The sequence below is a fragment of the Eriocheir sinensis genome, unplaced genomic scaffold (genome assembly GCF_024679095.1).
Source record: "Eriocheir sinensis breed Jianghai 21 unplaced genomic scaffold, ASM2467909v1 Scaffold433, whole genome shotgun sequence".
In the NCBI taxonomy this organism is placed as follows: Eukaryota; Metazoa; Arthropoda; class Malacostraca; order Decapoda; family Varunidae; genus Eriocheir; species Eriocheir sinensis.
Window position 1 is genome coordinate 20,001 of NW_026111758.1, and position 20,834 is coordinate 40,834.

Consider the following 20,834-nt stretch of genomic DNA (forward strand, 5'->3'; position numbering starts at 1 on the left):
TGCAGCTGCTGGCAAGCCACAGCCTGGACCTGAAAAAACTGTACCACCACTTGAGCCAAAACATGGCCTCGTACCTCCAGCCCTGGAGTAAGAAGGTAAGGAAGGATGGAAGTACTTGGAAGGACAGAAACAGGGCTGGTATGTAGAAAACTTCATAAAAGCTTCTCTTAAAGCCACTCATAAATTCAAAATTTTCCTCATAGTTAGGAGCTAGACTTGTGAGTCATGCAGAGAAACTCACAAGGCAACTCCTAACTGTGAGCTAAGTGATTTATGAGGTACTTGTAATAAGGTGCTTTGCGGTGTATCTTCCACTGGTAATAGCGCTAGTGTTTGGTTAAAACACTCATATCACGATAATATGGATATGGTGGTATGTTGTTATCACTTTAAAGTCAAAAGTAGAAATTTTGCTATTGTACTAATTGCAGGGATGAGAATCTCTCGATATATTACACCTTGAAAAGAATATATGTGGATTTACTTTGGGTGGCGGCAGACGCTGCCCACCTCGGCTCTGAAAAACAACAGTCACAAGAAGTCTATAGTCCGTTTCATTCTGTCTGTCCACTCATGAACGTGGATGTGGCACCTGCGCATTGTTAGTTCGTGATTGCGTGAAGATCAACTTTATATTTTCAGCGATATATTTGAATGTTTGTGTATGCATAAAACCCTCAAGCCCTCTTATATGAACTGCAAACATGCTGCTTTGCATCGATAATGTACCATACAAGCACACGAAAGAACAACTTGTATTTCAAACAGTAAAGTCTGATCATACTCCAACGACTTATAGCCTTTCAGATACCCATATTTCATCTCATTCAGGTACATTAAGTGATACCTGGGTCTGCAAGTCTCTCTCTCTCTCTCTCTCTCTCTCTCTCTCTCTCTCTCTCTCTCTCTCTCTCTCTCTCTCTCTCTCTCTCTCTCTCTCTCTCTCTCTCTCTCTCTCTCTCTCTCTCTCTCTCTCTCTCTCTCTCTCTCTCTCTCTCTCTCTCTCTCTCTCTCTCTCTCTCTCTCTCTCTCTCTCTCTCTCTCTCTCTCTCTCTCTCTCTCTCTCTCTCTCTCTCTCTCTCTCTCTCTCTCTCTCTCTCTCTCTCTCTCTCTCTCTCTCTCTCTCTCTCTCTCTCTCTCTCTCTCTCTCTCTCTCTCTCTCTCTCTCTCTCTCTCTCTCTCTCTCTCTCTCTCTCTCTCTCTCTCTCTCTCTCTCTCTCTCTCTCTCTCTCTCTCTCTCTCTCTCTCTCTCTCTCTCTCTCTCTCTCTCTCTCTCTCTCTCTCTCTCTCTCTCTCTCTCTCTCTCTCTCTCTCTCTCTCTCTCTCTCTCTCTCTCTCTCTCTCTCTCTCTCTCTCTCTCTCTCTCTCTCTCTCTCTCTCTCTCTCTCTCTCTCTCTCTCTCTCTCTCTCTCTCTCTCTCTCTCTCTCTCTCTAAGGAATTTTGATATGTTGCATGTAAATAACATGGATGATATTCAAAATAGCCTAGCATTGCACTCAACATTTATAATTTATTATTTTGTGTTATTTTCAATATTTATTGTTATTTACATGCAGTAAATTATTAAAATACCTTTTATTTGCACTTGCAGAGCCAGATGTCTTTTGATATACCTGAAATGAGATGAATGATATGAGTTTGAAAAACCATAGATCGTTGGATCATGATGTGACCATGTTGTTTGCTACAAGTTTGTCTTTTCATGTGACTGTGTGTTAAATTATCGATGCAAATGACTAACTTGTTTTTTGTACACATAAACAGTCAAATATATTTTTGAAAAATAAGCTTGAATGTCTAGTAACCCAAAACTAGAATAATATCCACTAAATCTGGGAAAAAAATTTGATGAAATGTTTTTTCAACTGATTTCAATAGCCAAGGGGATCAACATTTACCCAAAAAAGATAGGCCATGTAGAGGTTGGGGAATTTTTTTTACAGGGGTCAAAGGTCAATGACCTTTCGTTAAAAGGTCCAAATTTTTATCTCGCAAATGAAATGTCATAAATTGATGATCTTGGTGTCAAAATGAACAGAATGGCATCAGAGAACGGTTTAAAATGTAACCAGTTACAAAAAAAACAATATATGAAGGTCTTTTCAGTTTTGAGTTGGCCCTCTCTCCGACATCTGATGAGGAAACCTGAAAAGCACGAATTTGACAGGATGCTCAAAAACACAACAGAGAAACTTTGCTTGGACCTGGAAAACAGGATGCATGTTGCTGACGGGGGATGGTTACTTCACCAAGTGAAGTGGAGGAGTGGCTCAAGCATCAAAGCCACAGCTGATGGCTATGTCAGATATGTTCAAGGAAGGTTCAGTGATGCTGCAGTAGTGTTTGATGGCTATGGGAAGGGACCGTCAACCAAAGATCATGAACACATGCGCAGAATGGCAGGCAGAACAATATCTCATACTTTGAGAGTCACACCAGAACTGACTGTATCGTGTGATAGGGAACAATTTTTTGGCAATGAGGAGAACAAAGAAGCATTTATCAAGATTCTGTCTGCACAGCTGACACGCCACAACATCAAGGTTCACCATGCACGAGGTGATGGTGACACACTGGTCGTTAAGACAGCTATTGAACTTGTCAAAAGTGTGAGCACTCCTGTAGTTGTCGTTGCCCTAGACACCGACATATTAATACTTCTCGTGTACCACCGACCTGTCTATTGCACAAATCTGTTTCTACTCTCAGAGATGGATGGCCTGTATGATATATCGTCAGTAAGAATTAGTGACCAAAGTGATCTTTTGTTCAAGTTTGCAAGGTCAGGCAATGACACAGTATCATCTATCTATGGACACACAAAGGAGGCAATCTACAAATGCGATTTTCCAAGACATGTCGTCAACATATTCATGAACACTAATTCCTCTCTTGATGAGATAAAACATGCAGGTGTCAAAGCAATGCAGGTGACATGTGGATGTGGAGATACTCCTTAAGAGAAAGCTCGTTTCCTCAGATTTCAGAAGCAAGCTGCAATGGGCAAGATTGATCCTGATAGGCTTCTCCCTACAGTGGATGCAGCAACCCAGCACGCCCTTAGAGTCCATCTACAGATTGCTGTGTGGCATAATCTCAACACCTCTTTTTGAAATGCCAGAATTTTTACTCTTTACTACACTCACACACATGGCCTCTGCGTGTAACGAAACACACGAGAAATTAATCCAGACAAGGAAAGGTTTGCTGGCGCCGGGGATCGAACCCACGACCAGCGTAACGGGAGAGCCACTCCTTTACCAGTCAGCCAAAGAGGTGCCCCACTGGCTAAGTGGGTTATGGGAGGCTCGCCCATCAGGCAAGTCGGCATTACATATTCTTACGCCTGAGGGAAGAGGATGGGAACAAGGGAAGGACAACAAACTTCGACCTAAGATGTTGACTGGCGACATTGCTCCCCAAAGCCTCCTTAAAGGAAGTTGTTGTAATTGCCAGGAAGGGCTAGTCAGTGTAGAACAGTGAGATGCTGCTGCACTACATGCCTTGTGTTCCTGCATGTGGAGTGTGTTGTGCTCTAATGGCACACAGAAGAACAAGAAAGTGAGGAAGAGGAAATAACTAATCATTTGTTTGTCAATACTTGGTGTAAGTTTAACCTGAAGTCTTTCTGAAGTGGCTTCAATTTTGTATTGGCATTTTCAGCATGAATTCTACTGTGTTTGTAAATTATATGTGTACAGCTTATCTGTTTATGATGGTGGGGACGGGTTTCCTGGAAGGTCAGGTCAGTGATATCTGACCTGACAAAAGACAATTACAAGCCCTTCCCAGCTGGAAGGCTGGTTTGGTATGTTTGTGACAGCCATCAAACCACATGTTACTACGATCAATTTACAGCAATTTTCATGCAATCTTTTGTTTACACATTCACGGAGGAATTGGCCATTTCTTTTTCTTTTTGGAGGTCCAAAGTTAGGCTCTGAAGCCTGTTCATATTCTCGCCCCTCCCCACTATACATTTCGACAACAAGCATTATAATTTTCATTATCAATATTCTTCAGAAACAAAATTGGACAAAATGTACCAAAAAGGTCAATGACCTTTAGCCGCCCAGTGAGAGCCCCCACTCCCCTGCTCTTCCTTTTCTTTGGAAGGGAGGGAGGGAGGGGGTAGTGACACCCATCCCTCTAGATCCTTTTCTTTGGAAGGGAGGGAGGGAGGGGGTAGTGACACCCATCCCTCTAGATCCTTGGAAGGGAGGGAGGGAGGGGGTAGTGACACCCATCCCTCTAGATCCTTGGAAGGGGGGGAGGGAGGGGGTAGTGACACCCATCCCTCTAGATCAGTTTCAGAACAGTTTTCTCATATATGAATTAAAGCAGACAAGCTTTAATTGTAAAAATCATGCTTTCTATTTGTATTTTAGTGATAAATTTGTGAATTTTGACCTTTGACCCCATTTAAAAGGTCAAGATGTAGTCCCTGGCATCTGCTCCTGGTTTTTATTCATTTCTCAGAAGATTTCAAGCATCAGATGTCCAATGATATGCATGTTCTATATCTTTTTCCATAAAGATAACTTTATTGGTATATTTAGAATAGGTCATTGAACTTTGACCCCTGTATAAATTTTCCCCCAACCTCTACATGCCCTATCTTTTTTTTGGTAAATGTTGACCCCTTGGCTGTTGAAATCAGTTGAAAAAACTTTCCATCTAATTTTTTCCCAGACTGGAGGTAACCTAGGGATACTGGTCTATCACAATTGATTTTCATGTATTCGTGAAGTAGAAATGCGAAGGTGTCACATCTATCATAATTCCCGCTATGTTGGTGGACACATGGAATGAAACAGACTGTAGTACCGACACCAACAACTGAACAGTACCAGCAAACCTTGCCAGCATGGAGCCACCCCTGCAGGTATACAATTGCTTAATACTATTTACTTAAATATTTTTCTGATAGCAACCCCATATTTTCAGGGTACAAATTTAGATATGTGGTCCCGCCCAATTGCTCGATTTCCTTAGTGTTACCATACTTGTTTTTACCTTAAAAAAACAGTAAAGGTGAAAAATAGTTAGATCCAGACCCAGACTCCAAAGAGAGGAAAGATATGATCAAGGGCTCTCTGTCACCTGCCCTGACTGCAAGGGTGAGGCAGCAGGCATGGGATGAGACGGCAACTCTCATCAATGCATCTCATCCCATGGCAGCCTGCACAAGGGCCGAAGGTGACAAACGGTGGTACAACGTTCAGTCCAGTGCCAAAGAGTGCATTAGCAGCTATAAAAAGGAGTGGTAGGAGCTGGTGAGTGAACTTTTAGCTAAATATATAGACTGAAATGTCTGAAATCTGGCTGGTTAGGTCATGTTGGACAGGCTTTCGTCACGCTATGACTGCTCGCAGCTCATTGTGAACGTTTCTGCATTACTTATATGGCTTATGAGCTCCTCTTACAAGGTTTATGAGCTGCATCCAGCTCATAACAGACTTATGATCTTTTCTGCATACTGGGCCAGGCCTCCTGGAAGTTATGACATAAGAGGAGGAAGCGCCTGACAGTGCCAACCTTTGACTTACGTTCCTCTCTCTCTCCCTCTCTCATTCACACAGGGAGCAGACTCCTCTCCCAGCACCTTACCACAGGGGGAGAGTTCCAGCACCTTGCCACAGGGGGAGAGTTCCAGCTCCTTACCACAGGGGAAGAGTTCCAGCACATTACCACCAGGGGAGAGTTCCAACACCTCACCACAGGGGGAGAGTTCCAGCACCTTACTACAGGGGGAGAGTTCCAGCACCTTGCCACAGGGGGAAAGTTCCAGCACCTCACCACAGGGGGAAAGTTCCAGTGCCTCATCACAGGGGGAGAGTTCCAGCGCTGAGATGTAAGCATGAGCCCTCTCCAAGGCTCTCGGGGCCGGTGGCACCAAACCACTGTATCACAAATTGCTTCATGGCATGTTGTTTTTCCTGCTTCAGGAATTCTGAGAGCTGGGTTTTTGTGTTGTAGTTTTGTGCCTTGATTATTGAGAGGCTGTTTTATGTGATTTTGTGCCTTGAAGAAAAGAGGAAGGAAGGGAGAGGAAAAGGAGGAATAAATGGAAGGGAGGGAAGACAGGTGTATTGTTATGTAATCTTGTGGCGTGAAGAAAAGAGGAAGGAAGGGAGAGGAAAAGGAGGAATAAATGGAAGGGAGGGAAGACAGGTGTATTGTTATGTAATCTTGTGCCTTGAAGAAAAGAGGAAGGAAGGGAGAGGAAAAGGAGGAGAAGAAGAGAGGAGGAGAGAGAAAAGAAGGAAGGGAAGGGAGACTGAACTGAAGTGACTGCAGGTAAAGAGAGAGGAAGAGGCGAGGGAAAGGAAGGAACAGAAGTGTCAGCAATTTGTGACCTGCCACTGTGCTCCTGCAGGGATGAGTGCCCACTGTTTCTCGAGGTGGAGGACCAGTTGAGGACCAGCTCCAAGGACCTGGCGGGCCATGACCCTCGCTGTGAGGAGGTGAAAGAGAGACTCACAGAGAAGGTCAGTTGTGTGTGTGTGTGTGTGTGTGTATTTACCTAGTTGTGAAATACAGGAAAAGAGCTGTACTAGGCTTGTGCTGTCCCGTCTCCATAACGCTTATTATCCAGTTTGGCTTTAAATTCATGAATCATTTTTTCACACACAGTCTCCTTGTCAAGTCCGTTCCATGTTGTTATGCTTCTGTATGGAAAACTGTATTTCTTGATGTCTCTCCTACAGTCGCTCTTCTTCAATTTCTTACCATTGCCTCTTGTCACACTTCTGTCACGTACCACTAGGTCTTCCCTGTCCAGTTTCTCCAATCCCTCTTGTATCCTGTACAATGCTATTAGGTCCCCTCTCTCTCTTCTGCTCTCCAGTGTTGTTAGTCCCAATTTCTCCAGTCTTTCTTCATAAGTATGTTCTCTCAGAGTGTCCAGTAATTTAGTCGCTGCTCTTTGTATTCTTTCCAACTTTCTAATTTCTTTCTTCAATCTAGGTAACCACACTAATGCTGCATATTCCAGTCTTGGACGTATCATTGATGTTATTAGTTTCTTCACCATTTCTTCATCTAAATATATAAATGCTGCTTTTATGTTTCTAAGAAGATTGTATGTTTCCCCAGTTATCCGGTCTATATGTTTTCCAAAGGATAACTTGTCTGTTATGATCACTCCCAGATCTTTTTCTTCAGTTTTTTTCATGATTCTTTCATTACTCAGAGAGTAGTTCCCTGATATTCGTCTACTGCTCTTACCAAACTCCATCACGCTACACTTCTCTGTATTGAATGTCATTTCCCATTTGCGTGACCATTCGCTTATTCTATCGAGATCTTGGCTCAGGGCTACACAGTCATCTTCATTAGCCACCCTCCTCATTATTTTAGCATCATCAGCAAACATATTCATATAGCTTGTCACCCCTTCTGTCATGTCATTAATATAAATTACAAACATAATCGGAGCCAGCACCGATCCTTGGGGGACTCCACTCGTCACTTCCATCCAGCTTGATTTATTATTCCTGATTACTGTTCTCATTTCTCTCTTCGTCAAAAAGTCCATAATCCAATCCAATATTGAACCACCCAGACCTCCAACATGATTAAGTTTCCATATTAATCGCTTGTGTGGTACTTTATCAAATGCCTTCTTTAAGTCCAGATACACACAATCTGCCCAACCGTCTCTTTCCTGTATTTCACTTATACTATCAAAAGTTTCACCATTAACTTTAACTTTTTGAATCTCGTCTATTTTTCAACTTTCCATTTATGAACTTATAAAACAGTTTTGGCTGGTCTTTGCACTTATCTACAATATTTTTCTCAAAATTCCCTTGTTCTTCTCTTCTTACTCAGACATAAGCATTCCTCTTCCTTTTGTACTCATTCCATAGATCCGTCCTCCTGTTTTTTCTCCATGTGTTCCATGCCTTCTCCTTTTCCTGCTTGGCGTCTACACACTTTCTACTGTACCACTCTTCTCTTGGTTTCTGGCCTTCTTTCATCCTTGGTACCCACTTTTCCACTCCTTCATTGTAAATCCGCATAAAGATAGCCCATTTTTCCTCCACATTTTCAGCCTCAAAAAAAGTATCCCATTGTGCTTCCTCAAAATGTTTCCCAAGTTGTTCAAAATTTGCCTTATTAAAGTTAAACCATTCTTTCCTGTAGTCCTCATTCCTGATTATTTTACCTCCTTCTCGTAATATGTACTTGATAAGTACGTGATCGCTCTTCCCTATAGGGCTCTTATAGTTCATCTCCTCTGTGGTATCTGGCTCCCTGGCGATTATCAAGTCCAATCTAGATGGCTCGTCTTCTCCTCTGAATCTTGTATTTTCCTCTACCCACTGTGTGAGGACATTTTCTATAACCAATTCCAAAACTTTGTTCCCCCATGAAGCTTCACTTCCTTCCGATGACCAGTTTTCCCAAGACACTTCCTTACAATTAAAATCCCCCTTTATCAGAATCTTCTCCTCCTCCAGCAATCTCCTTAGGCAATCCAATGTGTCTTCCAGCTTCTTCTTGTACAATTCTTCTGCCCATGAATTGTTTTTTGGAGGGACACACACCACTACGATATTTCTGCATCCTCCCCTTTGCAGTCTTATTCCCACACTCAAGACCTCTGCTTCCCCTTCGCCATAGGTGACACCCTCCACTGTCCATTCTTTTTTCAACAATAGCATCACTCCTCCTCCTTGTTTATTTCCTCTATTTCTCATCCATACATTATATTTACCATCCCCTAAGCTAAATGCATCTATACTACCAGTCAATTTGGTTTCTGTAATCCCCATAACATCTGGTTTTTCCTTACTCAGGTAATCTCCTGTTTCTAACACTGACGATATTAACCCTTTCACATTAGTGTATGCCACCTTCAAGCTGTCACCTCTTCCCTTCTGTACCACTTCCTTAGGTCCATGTCTGTCACTCTCCAGAAAACTTCCTTTTATCCTCTTCTGATCTTCCTTCATTCTTTTCATTGGCTTGATTCTTCACTTCTCTTATTGTGTTCCTTTCCTCCACACTTCTGTCCTTTCTTACCCAGACTTTTTTGTAGGTCTCTGTTCTTGCTAACTTCCATGACTTTCCCACCACTTCTTCTGCAGCAGCTTGAGACCTAAATCTAATTTTTACTGGTCTTTGGGCTCCTTCTTCATGCTTTCCAAGCCTGAATACTTCTTTGATCTCCCCTACCAGCTCATGACCTTCTTCCTGAATTGCTTCAATTACTTGCTCCACTGCCTTCCTTTCTTTCTTTTCCCTTGTATGTCTGACCGGCATGTGCTCTTCATTAATGCCCACCACTACTACAGACTTCTTTTTTATAGCGGAGTCCCTCACTATTTCTGGTTTTTCTTTTATCACCTTAATCACCTTTTCAGTTATAGCTTCATCCTTAGCCTTGACTTGCTCCTCCACAATTTTCTTAAAGCTAACATTCCCTTTTTCTTGTTCCTCCTTCCAGACTTTATGCGTTTCCTTTAATTCCTTGACTTTAACCTCTGTATCCTCTGTCTCCTCATTTAGCGTTACCTGCTTGTGCAGGTCATTGTATGCATTTTGCCATACATTTTTCTCCGTCTTTAGGACGTCAACCTCTCTCTCCAACGTCCCCATTCTGTCCTTCATTTCCTTCATCTTCCTTTCCAAGTCAATGAGTCTCCTTCTCAACATAACGTCTCTGTGCCTATCCACGTCTTCGGAGAAAGCTTCAAAATCATTGTCCCTTGGCCTGGCTCCCCTGCTTACCGGTGTAAACAAACCCGGCGTGTGTGTATTTACCTATTTGTAGTCTACAGGGCCCGAGATAAGCTCCAATAGTCTCGTCTCCATATCTACATTCATCCAGCCTTTCCTTCATTTGGTGGACACTGCTCGCCTCCACCACCTCTTCCCGCAAGCTGTTCCATGTGTTATTATTTATTAAAGATATACTTTTTCAAGTCACTCAGACAAGTTCCTTTACTAAGTTTCTTTCCGTGTCCTCTCAGCCCCTGCGTTCTCACAGTTGAGAAGAGATCATCTCTATCCACCTCATCAAACTTATTTACCAACTTATACAGTGTGATCAGATCTCTCTCCCTTCTTTGTTCCAGTGTTGTCAAGTCCATCTCCTTCAATGTGTCTTCATACGTCATATTCGAGAGTTCTGGGACCATTTTAGTTGCAATTCTCTGTATTCTTTCCAACTTTCTGATATCCTTCTTTTTGTGAGGTGACCACACAACTGCAGCATGTTCAAGTTTTGGTCTTATCGGTGCTGTTATTATTTTCTTCATGATTTCCTTGTCTATATAATGGAATGACACCCTTATATTTTGCATCATCCTGTAGGTTTCTTCAAATAACTTGTTTATGTGCTTTTCTGGGGACGGTGTGTCTTGCATCGTTACCCCTAAATCTTTTTCTTCATGTACCACCTTTAAGTTTTCTTCTCCCATCCTGTATGTTTTCCTCAGTTTTTTTTTACTTTTTACCATTTCCATAACATGGCATTTGTTTGCATTAAAGTCCATCTCCCATAACTGGCTTCATCTATACACTCTGTACAGGTCTTTTTGTAGTTCTTCACAGTCTTCCTCCGTCTTCACTTTTCTTATTAACTTTGCATCATCTGCAAAAAGACTCATATAACTTTTTATACCCATCAGCATATCATTTATATATATATGAACATTATTGGTGCCAGAACTGAGCCCTGAGGAACTCCACTCTCTACTCTCCTCCAATTTGATTTCTCTTCTCTAATCACCGTCCTCATTTCTCTTCCTGTTAAGTAATCCTTTATCCACTCGATGACCTCTCCGCCCATTCCTCCCCATTTCTGTAGTTTCCAGAGTAACCTTCTGTGCGGAACCTTGTCGAAAGCTTTTTTCAGATCTAGATATACACAGTCAGCCCATCCTTCTCTTTCTTGCACCATGTCTATTGCTCTTGAGTAGAAACATGGTAAGTTGGTGACACATGATTTCCCTTTTCTAAATCCAAACTGTCCTTCATTTATCATGTTTCCCTTTTCTAAATGTTCAGCCCATTGTTTTTTATTATACTTTCACAGATCTTGCACATTACACTTGTTAAAGAGACTGGCCTATAATTTAATGGCTCAGTTTTATCTCCACTTATATAAATTGGTACAATGTTCGCTCTCTTCCACTCTAAGGGCACTTTTCCTGTATTTATAGAGCATGTTGTTATGTCATAAAGTGGTTCCAATATTCATTTCTACGCACTTTTAGCACTTGACCGGAGATTTCATCCGGTCCCATAGCTTTCCTTCCATCTAAAGACTCCATCAGCTGCAACAGTTCCCCATTCTCAACCTTTACATAATTTAGCTTCCCTTCATTACAGTTTTCGTGCCCCCAGTCAAAGTCGGTCTCTTTCATAAATACTTTATGAAAAATTTTATTTAATATTTCTGCAATTTCTTCGTCCTTTTCGTAGAATACTTTATTTTCTTTTAGCCTTTCCACTCCTTCGTTTCTTTTTAACTTCCCATTTATGAATTTATAAAACATTTTTGGTTCTTCCTTACAACTAAAAACTATTCTTTTTTCAAATTTAGCGAGGCATGCAGTTAGCAAGTTCAGAAGAGCAGTCAGCGTGAAAATATTGATAGAAGATAGAAAGAGAGGCAACATTGCTGTGGAATATAAGAGGTAGAAAACTGCTAGTAAGAGGAGGAGTTGATGAGACGAAGAGCCTTATGCTGGGAACACATCTGCAATTTTGCCTCAGCGACTAACTGTGATACCGAAAATGTTGGAGTCAACTCGGTCGCCACCCGAGAAGCGCAATTTGTTGCAACAAGAAAGATCTCGCGAAACATTACAACATGTGCTCAATCTCTGCTCGCTTAGTTGTAGACCTTTGCAATCATTGCAGGCGAAGCCAGGATAGATCGAGTGCGTATTGCAGCTTACCACAATTATCACAGACTCGTGCAGGGATTCATCGTGAGCTCATCGTGAGCACATTGTGAGCACCTGCTATGTACGCACGATTATTGCAATGAATAAAGAATGCTGCTCGACTGGCTCTCGTTTCCAGTTCGACTTCACAACGATGTACTACAAATAATCGTGACCACCTGCTGGGTGTCCCCACAGGGGTATGAATGAGGGGTGGGTCCACCTGCTAACCAATCTACCCGTGCAGCAGCAATGCCAACACCATGAGCCTCATTGACTTTATTGACAGTGACATTGTGGAGAATCCTCAGCTAGTGACAGCTATAGTGGCCTTTGAGAGATTGCACATAATACCCATAGCTGGGCACGATAACAGAAAACCTTATTCCCGATACCTGATACCTGATGATGGAAAACCTTATTGGTGATAACCGATATTCGTTAACTGGAGACACAAATATAGGTGATAACCGATAACCGATACCCGATATAAATCCACAATTCCGATACTAGCTAGCGATAAGTCCGATAGGCGAAAATGATACTATATTGATATTTCAAATATAAAACATAGATGAATTCAAATTTTCATTATCTGTATTTTAGAAAACTTACAAAACCTGAAAACCACACATTGACACGTACATATGGATGGTAATACTAGAAACTCCTGAACCGGTGTTGTGTTATTTGGCGTCCCCACCGTCAAAAGCTGGCACTTTTGTTTACAAACACTGGTCTCTCATGAACTGGCCCATCACTACTTATTCAGTCATTCTTACTTATCACCATTAACACTTTAACCGTGTCGCACACCGTAAGTTTACAATAAGTTTCGATACTCTACATTCCCGGACGTATTTTACCCTCACAGATATATCGTACCCCAATAAATTTGGTATCAATTGCTTCATAAAGACTTGTACTGGAACATGTGCAAATAAAAATAGAGGAAAAAAAATATATATATATATATATATATATATATATATATATATATATATATATATATATATATAAACAATACAAACTTGTTTCAAGTCTCCATATAGAGCATTGCAGACAATAAATCCTAAGTACCAACTCTTCCCCACTCACTAGCTCAAAATTTTGTGGGCCAACTTTTTTAGCCGAATATATATTTCAAAGTGGAATTTAGTGAGGATTCTTATGGTATCCTCAAAATCCTCATACGCCTATTAGTTCCCAAGTTACACTGAGAAAACTGTATTTTTTCCTCTCCCGTCAGAGTAGCCTAACAACTAAAAATCGCTCCACGGTCCTCATCTATGCTCCTTAGAAAGGTTGACATATGTTACCATTAAGAAATTCATCCCAACAAATGACGCTCCCAAATTTGACGCACTTTAATCGAAAATTTAATTTTTAATAATTTTTTAAAACTTTTATGACACGTTTCACGTCATTGTGCACCAGGACCTTGATGACGCAAAACGTGTCATCGTGCGCGAGAGGGTTAACAGTCACTTCAGTAAAGAAGCACTGAAGCACTGGGAACCGGAACACTGGCACTCACTCCATCACTCGAGACGCAGTTGAGAAGCCACGCGCCACGCCACCACGTGATAACACAAGCCGCTGGTCTCTGTTTACGCTCTTTACAACGGGATAACAAATTTCAGGCAGTGAATAATCATTTTTTGGGCAAAGTTAAGTGATTTTTCTCTTTGATATAGTGATTTTTGAGTCTAACATAAAAAATAACCTAGTGTTTTAATGTTGATGATCTAAGTATGAAATCTCATCACTGAAGATATTTCATACCCCAAAGTTTTTTCATACAACACCGGGCGCCTGGGCCACGCATGCGCAGTAGGGAGGAGACACCCGCAGTACGTGGCAACACTGCTACGCTTTGGAAAGACTCTCTGCGATTCCTGTTATGATTGTTGCAGCGAGAGCGTAGTACATTGCGATTTCACCATTTTTTTCACATTTTCGGTATCGCAGTAAGTCACAGAGGCAAAATCACAGATGTATGATCCCAGCATTAGACTCCACTCTGTCTAGAAGAGCTGTGTGTGTGGAGCCCCCCCCACACATGAGATGCATACTCCATATGAGGATGGACAAGGCCCCTGTATATGGACAGCATCTGAGCGGGGAAGAACTGGCGGAGACGATACAGAAGTGTATATTTATGTGGGTTGCTTTTGTTTACATGTAGCTCTCTCTCTCTCTCTCTCTCTCTCTCTCTCTCTCTCTCTCTCTCTCTCTCTCTCTCTCTCTCTCTCTCTCTCTCTCTCTCTCTCTCTCTCTCTCTCTCTCTCTCTCTCTCTCTCTCTCTCTCAACTACATATACCTTTCTATCTAATAATCTCTCTCTCTCCCCCCCCCACCCACCAGTGCCAGAAGAAGCAGGAAGCAAGGAGCCTCCGCATCTCAGAGCTGCCTGGCCTCAACCCCTTCATGCTGCCACCTCGCCTGCTGCACAAACCCGTGGGCGATGCCGTGAGTGCCCTGCTGGAGCGTTAGTGTGCTGCCGCTGCCTACGCCCCTTGTCGCCGCACCTACCGAGGCCGCAGACCGTTAGTCGGCTCGGTCAGTACAGATCTCACCTTCCAGAGCGGAAATCCCTTCACTCAGTTTGATTTTGTAATTGTTTAGGTTACGGCAGACTCTTCAGACGTGGTACTGGTGTTCATTAACGGCTGTGTGGCCAGTTTGGCTTTTAATTCCATTTTTTTGGATGAGTTGTTAGCCAGAAGTATTGGATTTCCCCAGAGTTGAGTTGACATGCCACAAACTCAGTCGTAAAAAGTCACATAAAAATGGACAAAACCAACTCTCCGCGCCCTGAGACACGGGTCAGAGGGACAAAGCAGCCACACTGTTGTTGCCAAGACCAATACAACGTTTGAATAACCAGGCGCTGCTCTTCAAGGCGCTTTTCTCACGCAGTAAAGGAAGCAAAGGTTTGCCTGATCCCCTTTGGGTTTTCTGTGCATTACATTTTTCAAGACACCCGCCACCAGTGTGTAAGTACCGGTACCACACTCCGGGCTGCCCGGACCACTTCACTCACCACTTTGTCCACAATCTGAGCTGTGCTGAAAGAGACTGAATTATAAGCATTATAAAGTTGTGACTCCAACTCCGACTCTGGCCCCCTTGCCCCTCCTCCTCTACTGCAAATCATTTTTTTATTATTATTATTATTTTTTTTTTTTTTTTTTTTTTAGGTGCTGCCTGTAGTGCCATTAGACACTCTTGAGGTCCTTTTCTTACATTTATTTACATCCAGATTACATGTACTCTATATAGACAGCGTCCAGTACACAATATAAACTATAAACTTACTTTTGTTAGGCTCGTCGTTATTTTTATACGTATTTTTTAATTTCCGCCTCTACTAACGGACTTTTGGCACCTTGGGAGCAAGGTCCCCCAGTTAGTCTGCAAAACTGAGGGTTTACTAGCAGGTCCTGCCCTAACGTCATTTTGTTTAAAGTAGTTTCGTTACAACGTTTTGATAGAAATGTAAAATAAAAAGAAATGAAAACATGTTGCATAAGATTATCATACTCCAAACTTATGACAGTAACCAATTCTGTAAGAATTTAAACTAAGAAAGTGCTTGCTACTGTCTGTTTATACATGTGTGTGTGTGTGTGTGTGTGTGTGTGTGTGTGTCACTCAGTTTCATCTGCCAACTGCTATAATCACAGAATATTCAATGATCTTGCCTATGTAAATCAGTAAAATAGTGGCAGTCAGTGATGCGGTCTATCTCAGATAAGCGTTTCTTGTCAACTGCTGAGCAGCCTCAATCTGGCAGAGACTTGAGAGTGGAGACGAGATGAGTACTACAGGAATCAGACTCGTTCGGTAAAGGATGTTTCATGTATTATTGGGTATGTTTTCTCCAACATCGTCTAGTAATTTATCCCTGTGATCAACATAATTATTTAATCAGATGAAATATCATGAAATATAACATTTTTACACACAAAAAACACAATAAATCAATATTCACGCCATAATAACAACCCATAATGCTTGCCTGAAATGTCCGCCCACAGGAGCCCCTACAAAAGCTAATCCCTTCAACAAATTTGTGGGAATACCCCACGAAGGAGCAAAATTGGCCTAGAAGTCATATATCACGGCAGTAACGGGCTGAGATTGCCAAAGAAGCCGTTCAAGAAAGCCTACAGATGCTATGGGCAGCACTTGAAGAAAATCACAATTTCATTCACGATAAGTGATTACGTTAAGGAGTCGGAAGTATTTTTATTGACTGACTCCGAGTCCGGCCAAAAGTAGCCGACTCCACTGACTCCGACTCCGACTCCACACCCCTGATTATAAGGTCAGTTTGCAAGCTTTCCCTCTGTAGCCACCTCTAGATACCCGCCACCAATACCTTCCCTTGACCCCCACACTCTGAGCTGCCCGGACCACTTCACTCACTACTTTGTCCTCATAATCTGAGCTGTGCTGAAAGAGGCTGAACTATAAGGTCAGTTTGCAAGCTCTCCCTCTCAGAGTCATTCCCTGAGAGTCTGGCAGGCACACGCGGAGAAGCAGCAGCACCCCAGAGCAAGGTTGTCCTACATAGAGAGCCTGATGAAAGGAAGAAGAGACAAGCTGATTGCAGGTATCCTAGACGGCAGCAGCATCTTAAGAGTATGCCAAGCAATCCAGGAACACTGCAGGGAGTGGGAGCAGAAGCCCTGGGCAAGTGCATGTTAAGACAAAATACTGAATTGCCAAGCAATCCAGGAACACTGCAGGGAGTGGGAACAGAAGCCCTGGGCCCTGATTCACTAAAGAGTTACGACGTTCGTAAGTCACAAAAAATGTCTTAAGGCAACCTTAGGCTGCCTTAGGCTATTCACTAGACACTTACAACCTTCTTACGGCAGCTGGAGACACCGCGTAAGTGATTGTAACCTGTATGTTGGGCAGATTTTCAAGCTCTGCTCCAAATTCACTTTTCAGATGAGTATTGTCCAAACAACTGATGGGCAGATAGCATCAGATACGGATGGGTACCGGGCTTGTTGGGCCGAGTGCTTTGGGCAGTTGTACACGCCAGAGCCCCCAAGCAGACAGCTCCCTCTGGCTGGGTTGCAAATGGCGGCTGCTATCCACCAGTGGGCGAAGCTCCACCCTCTCTTGCAGAAGTGAGAGAGGCTGTGAGGAAGCTGAAGGGTGTAAAGGCAGCTGTGGTCTGTAATATCAATGCAGAAGTGTTGAAAGCTGTGGGAGCCATGATGAAGCTGAAGGTTGTAAAGGCAGCTGTGGTCTGTAATATCAATGCAGAAGTGTTGAAAGCTGTGGGAGCCATGATGAAGCTGAAGGGTGTAAAGGCAGCTGGGGTCTGTAATATCAATGCAGAAGTGTTGAAAGCTGTGGGAGCCATGATGAAGCTGAAGGTTGTAAGGGCAGCTGTGGTCTGTAATATCAATGCAGAAGTGTTGAAAGCTGTGGGAGCCATGGTGCAGTTGAAGGTTGTAAAGGCAGCTGTGGTCTGTAATATCAATGCAGAAGTGTTGAAAGCTGTGGGAGCCATGATGAAGCTGAAGGGTGTAAGGGCAGCTGGGGTCTGTAATATCAATGCAGAAGTGTTGAAAGCTGTGGGAGCCATGATGAAGCTGAAGGTTGTAAAGGCAGCTGGGGTCTGTAATATCAATGCAGAAGTGTTGAAAGTCGGGGTGAAGTCATGATCCTTGGGCTGCATGCGGTCCTGTCTGCCGTGTGGCAGTCTGGTGCCGATCCTCTTGACTGGAAAAGGGGGTTGGTTGTCCTTGTCAGAAAAGGGAAAGAGGACTGAGAGGGCTGCAACAATTACCGTGGTATTACACTGCTCGCAGCCAATGTTGCTCTAAAGAAGAGAAATTAAATAAGAGAAACAAACACACACACTAAAAACCATTAATCACCCCCCCCCCCCCCCCCCCACACACACACACACCCTGGCACACACCCCATTAACTTGATTAATTGCAGATGACAATGGTATTAATTTTCTTATGATTATTACTTTATGTAAATAATTATTAGGTAATCCCAGACCTCACTAACAGGTCCAGTGGGTCATTAGGTGTCATCAGCTGTCCCATTAGTGCCAGAAGACCCATCAATCTACAAACTCTTTAACTAATATTTTCTCTTCTTTCCAGTGATGCAAGACATCCACAGCCCACCACCTCACTTCCTCCCTCACCTCCACATGCGATGCCTGCCACTCCCATGGCTGTCCTCACCTCCAAGGCTAGATTTGGCAGTGCTGCAGCCAGGGGACTGCCCGAGTGGCCCCACCCAAGTGGACTTCATAGCTGAGTCTGACTATAGCTACAAATCTGCAGGCCAGTGTTGGAACCCGGCCCGGGCAGTCAGCGTGCATCCCAGCCAGCTGTTGGTCCTCCCTTTGGGGCTGGGGGATAAATGTGTACCTTAGTTTGTGAGTGTTTTGATTTACAAGCAAAAAAATCCCACAAAAAATGCCTTGGTTTATGAGTGGTGACTTGGTATTCAACCCTATTTGTTCCCTTTTTTATCGCCACTTCCCAGGCCGTCATTGTCAAGCGCATACCGTCATTCGAGGAGGAACCACAAACCCTTGCCAGGTGATGGCTCATGAAGGGGAGGGGAGGATGCCAATGGACCAACTCTATCGGCTGACGTCAGCCTAGCCAACCAAGTCGGTCTTTCAACGAGGACTGGCGAGTCTCTTTGTACAAGTCGAAGACGTGAGCGTGAGTCCTCTTTGTTCACTGCAAGACAAGAGTGTTCAAAGCAGAAAACAATGGGAATAGTCTCAGTTAGAGCTGCCACCTTGATCTAAAACAAATAAGGAACGCAACATCCCATTCGGCAGTACAGAACGAATCCATATTCAAAGGAACGTGTGGCAACCCTAAAATTTCTCTGGCCTGCCATGACTGACAGCCGCTGCCCGCTGCTGGTGAAGGTTAGAGGAAGGGGGGAGAGAGATGTTATGACACGTATTTTATATGTATTTCAGGACGACCCTTGACAAACATAATTTTATGGACTGGCTTTGTGGTTCACCGAAAAATGCGCTCTACATTTTTTAAATACTGAATTTTATCTGTTTAACCATTCAGACAGCCAAATACGGAACAAATAGCATTCCATATTTTAAGGAAAGGGTGGCAAGTTTGCAACCCTGAGGCGTCATCTGCCTTCTTGAGCGACCACCTGTTCTGGAGACTGTTTTGCACCTCCCTCCTGTGATCCACCAAAGTGCTTTATCTTGTCCACATGACTGGACGAACCAACACCACTTCTCATTCTGTCACTCGTCAAGGACAACACGCGTTAATGTATTCACAGTGAACCAACACCACTTCTCATTCTGTCACTCGTCAAGGACAACACGCGTTAATTTATTCACAGTTTCGGGATTTACAGTTCATTAGGAGTATTTCAGCAGCTGCTTAGAGTCATTGCATGCGACGGAGTTTCTTAAAACGTCCTTTTTATCCACAAAATATTGACACGGCATCGCTTCACTTTCTTGTTTCTAACGATGACGATGATGTTTTATACTGGTAAGTTCTTTCTTATCCACCAGTGATGCTTTAAAATGGTCTGTGGTGCAGCAATAACACAACAGTAACCTCGTGAACTCTACGAGTATGCCCACTCCCACCTGGCAGGGTTACCCATAGGAAGCTCAGGAAATGGTTATCACCATAGGCCTATGGAGGTGTGGCCAGCAAGACAGTGGCCGTACCCAGCCCGGCCATGCTTGCGCAGGACTCCTGATTCTTGTCAAAAATTGGGGGAATTCTTTAAAATCTGACACACCAAAACAAGAAATGCAAGAATTTCACAAGATTTGGGGTTAGTTCTTGCTTGGTCTAGGGTAATTCTTGACCACCAGATGACGGCTCTAGTCTCAGTCCGCGTTGTAAACTCGTAGAAATAGCATCCGTTCACTCGTGTCATGTTTTCAGCACTTCAGTGTGAGTTCTTTGTGGTTTAACAATGTCCCCCAGAAAGATGGTTAAAAGGGATGGTGCTGCAAAGAAGAAAACAGGAACGGAGGATACTATGCTCACAACAGGAACAGGGGGAGGGGGGCCTCGGCATCTTGTATGCCTTCCTGGACGTGACTAACTCCCGTTCACCCTCCATCTCGAACGACACGTTGGGTTAGCTTCACGTTGGTGGTCAAATGTAGTTCCAGTGCCTTGAGATTAGGGAAACTGCGGCTGCTAAACCCCGGTGCAAACCCTACCCCTCAAGCATTGCCAGCGGTTACGGGAGTCCCCGTAACAACCGTAACACATTGATTTGTGTTTCATATTATTTATCATCGCTATTTGTTAGTAAAATTACTTTAATTCTGTAAAAAAAATAACATGTAAAATGATTTTTATAAAAATATTTTTTTTAAGATATGGGACGCATTAATGGGATTTACATTAATTTCAATGGGGAAATTCAATTTGGTTTATGAGTGTTTTGGTGTGTGAACAATATTCCAGAATGAATTAAACTCGTAAACTGAGGTTTGACTGTATTTGTACATGCGGGGTATACCGTGTATGGGTAACTTTTAGGCATTTTCTGACCGAAAGAAGTGCGTATTATATGCTGCAAAATGCGGTATATTTCATTCTTGGGACATTTGGGAACTATTGTGTCAAACGGAGGTTGGTTTTGTACCAGTAACAATAACCCCTAGGCCTTCCAAAACCTAACCATCGGGGTATAACACGCAGGGTGAATTTTCAAATCTTCGAAAAAAGTGCGTCATATGGCAGGAAATTTGGTATTTTTTTCTCTTCCTTCTGTTGGCTTTCTCTTTTTCTTCCTCCTTTTGTCATCTTTCTCTCCCGTCATGTTATTTCTTTCTCATCCTGTCATGTTTAAGTTTCTCTCTCTCCCTTTATCTTTATCTTACTTTATCATCTATCTCTCTCGTT

General features: G+C 42.9%; 1 protein-coding gene across 6 annotated transcripts in view; it reads left to right on the forward strand.

Moving 5' to 3' along the window:
- LOC126992274 (uncharacterized) overlaps positions 1-15,434 on the forward strand; it is a 30,314-nt gene extending 14,880 nt beyond the window's left edge. For all 6 annotated transcript variants that reach the window (XM_050850928.1, XM_050850927.1, XM_050850929.1 and 3 more), the window contains exons 6-9: positions 1-95; positions 5,584-5,855; positions 6,381-6,492; positions 14,275-15,434. The exon at positions 1-95 is cut by the window's left edge and continues 86 nt beyond it. In XM_050850928.1, coding sequence (XP_050706885.1) covers positions 1-95; positions 5,584-5,855; positions 6,381-6,492; positions 14,275-14,403 — 608 coding nt within the window. In that variant the 3' untranslated portion in view covers positions 14,404-15,434. The remainder of the gene's footprint in view (positions 96-5,583; positions 5,856-6,380; positions 6,493-14,274) is intronic.
- The last annotated feature ends 5,400 nt before the right edge of the window (positions 15,435-20,834 follow it).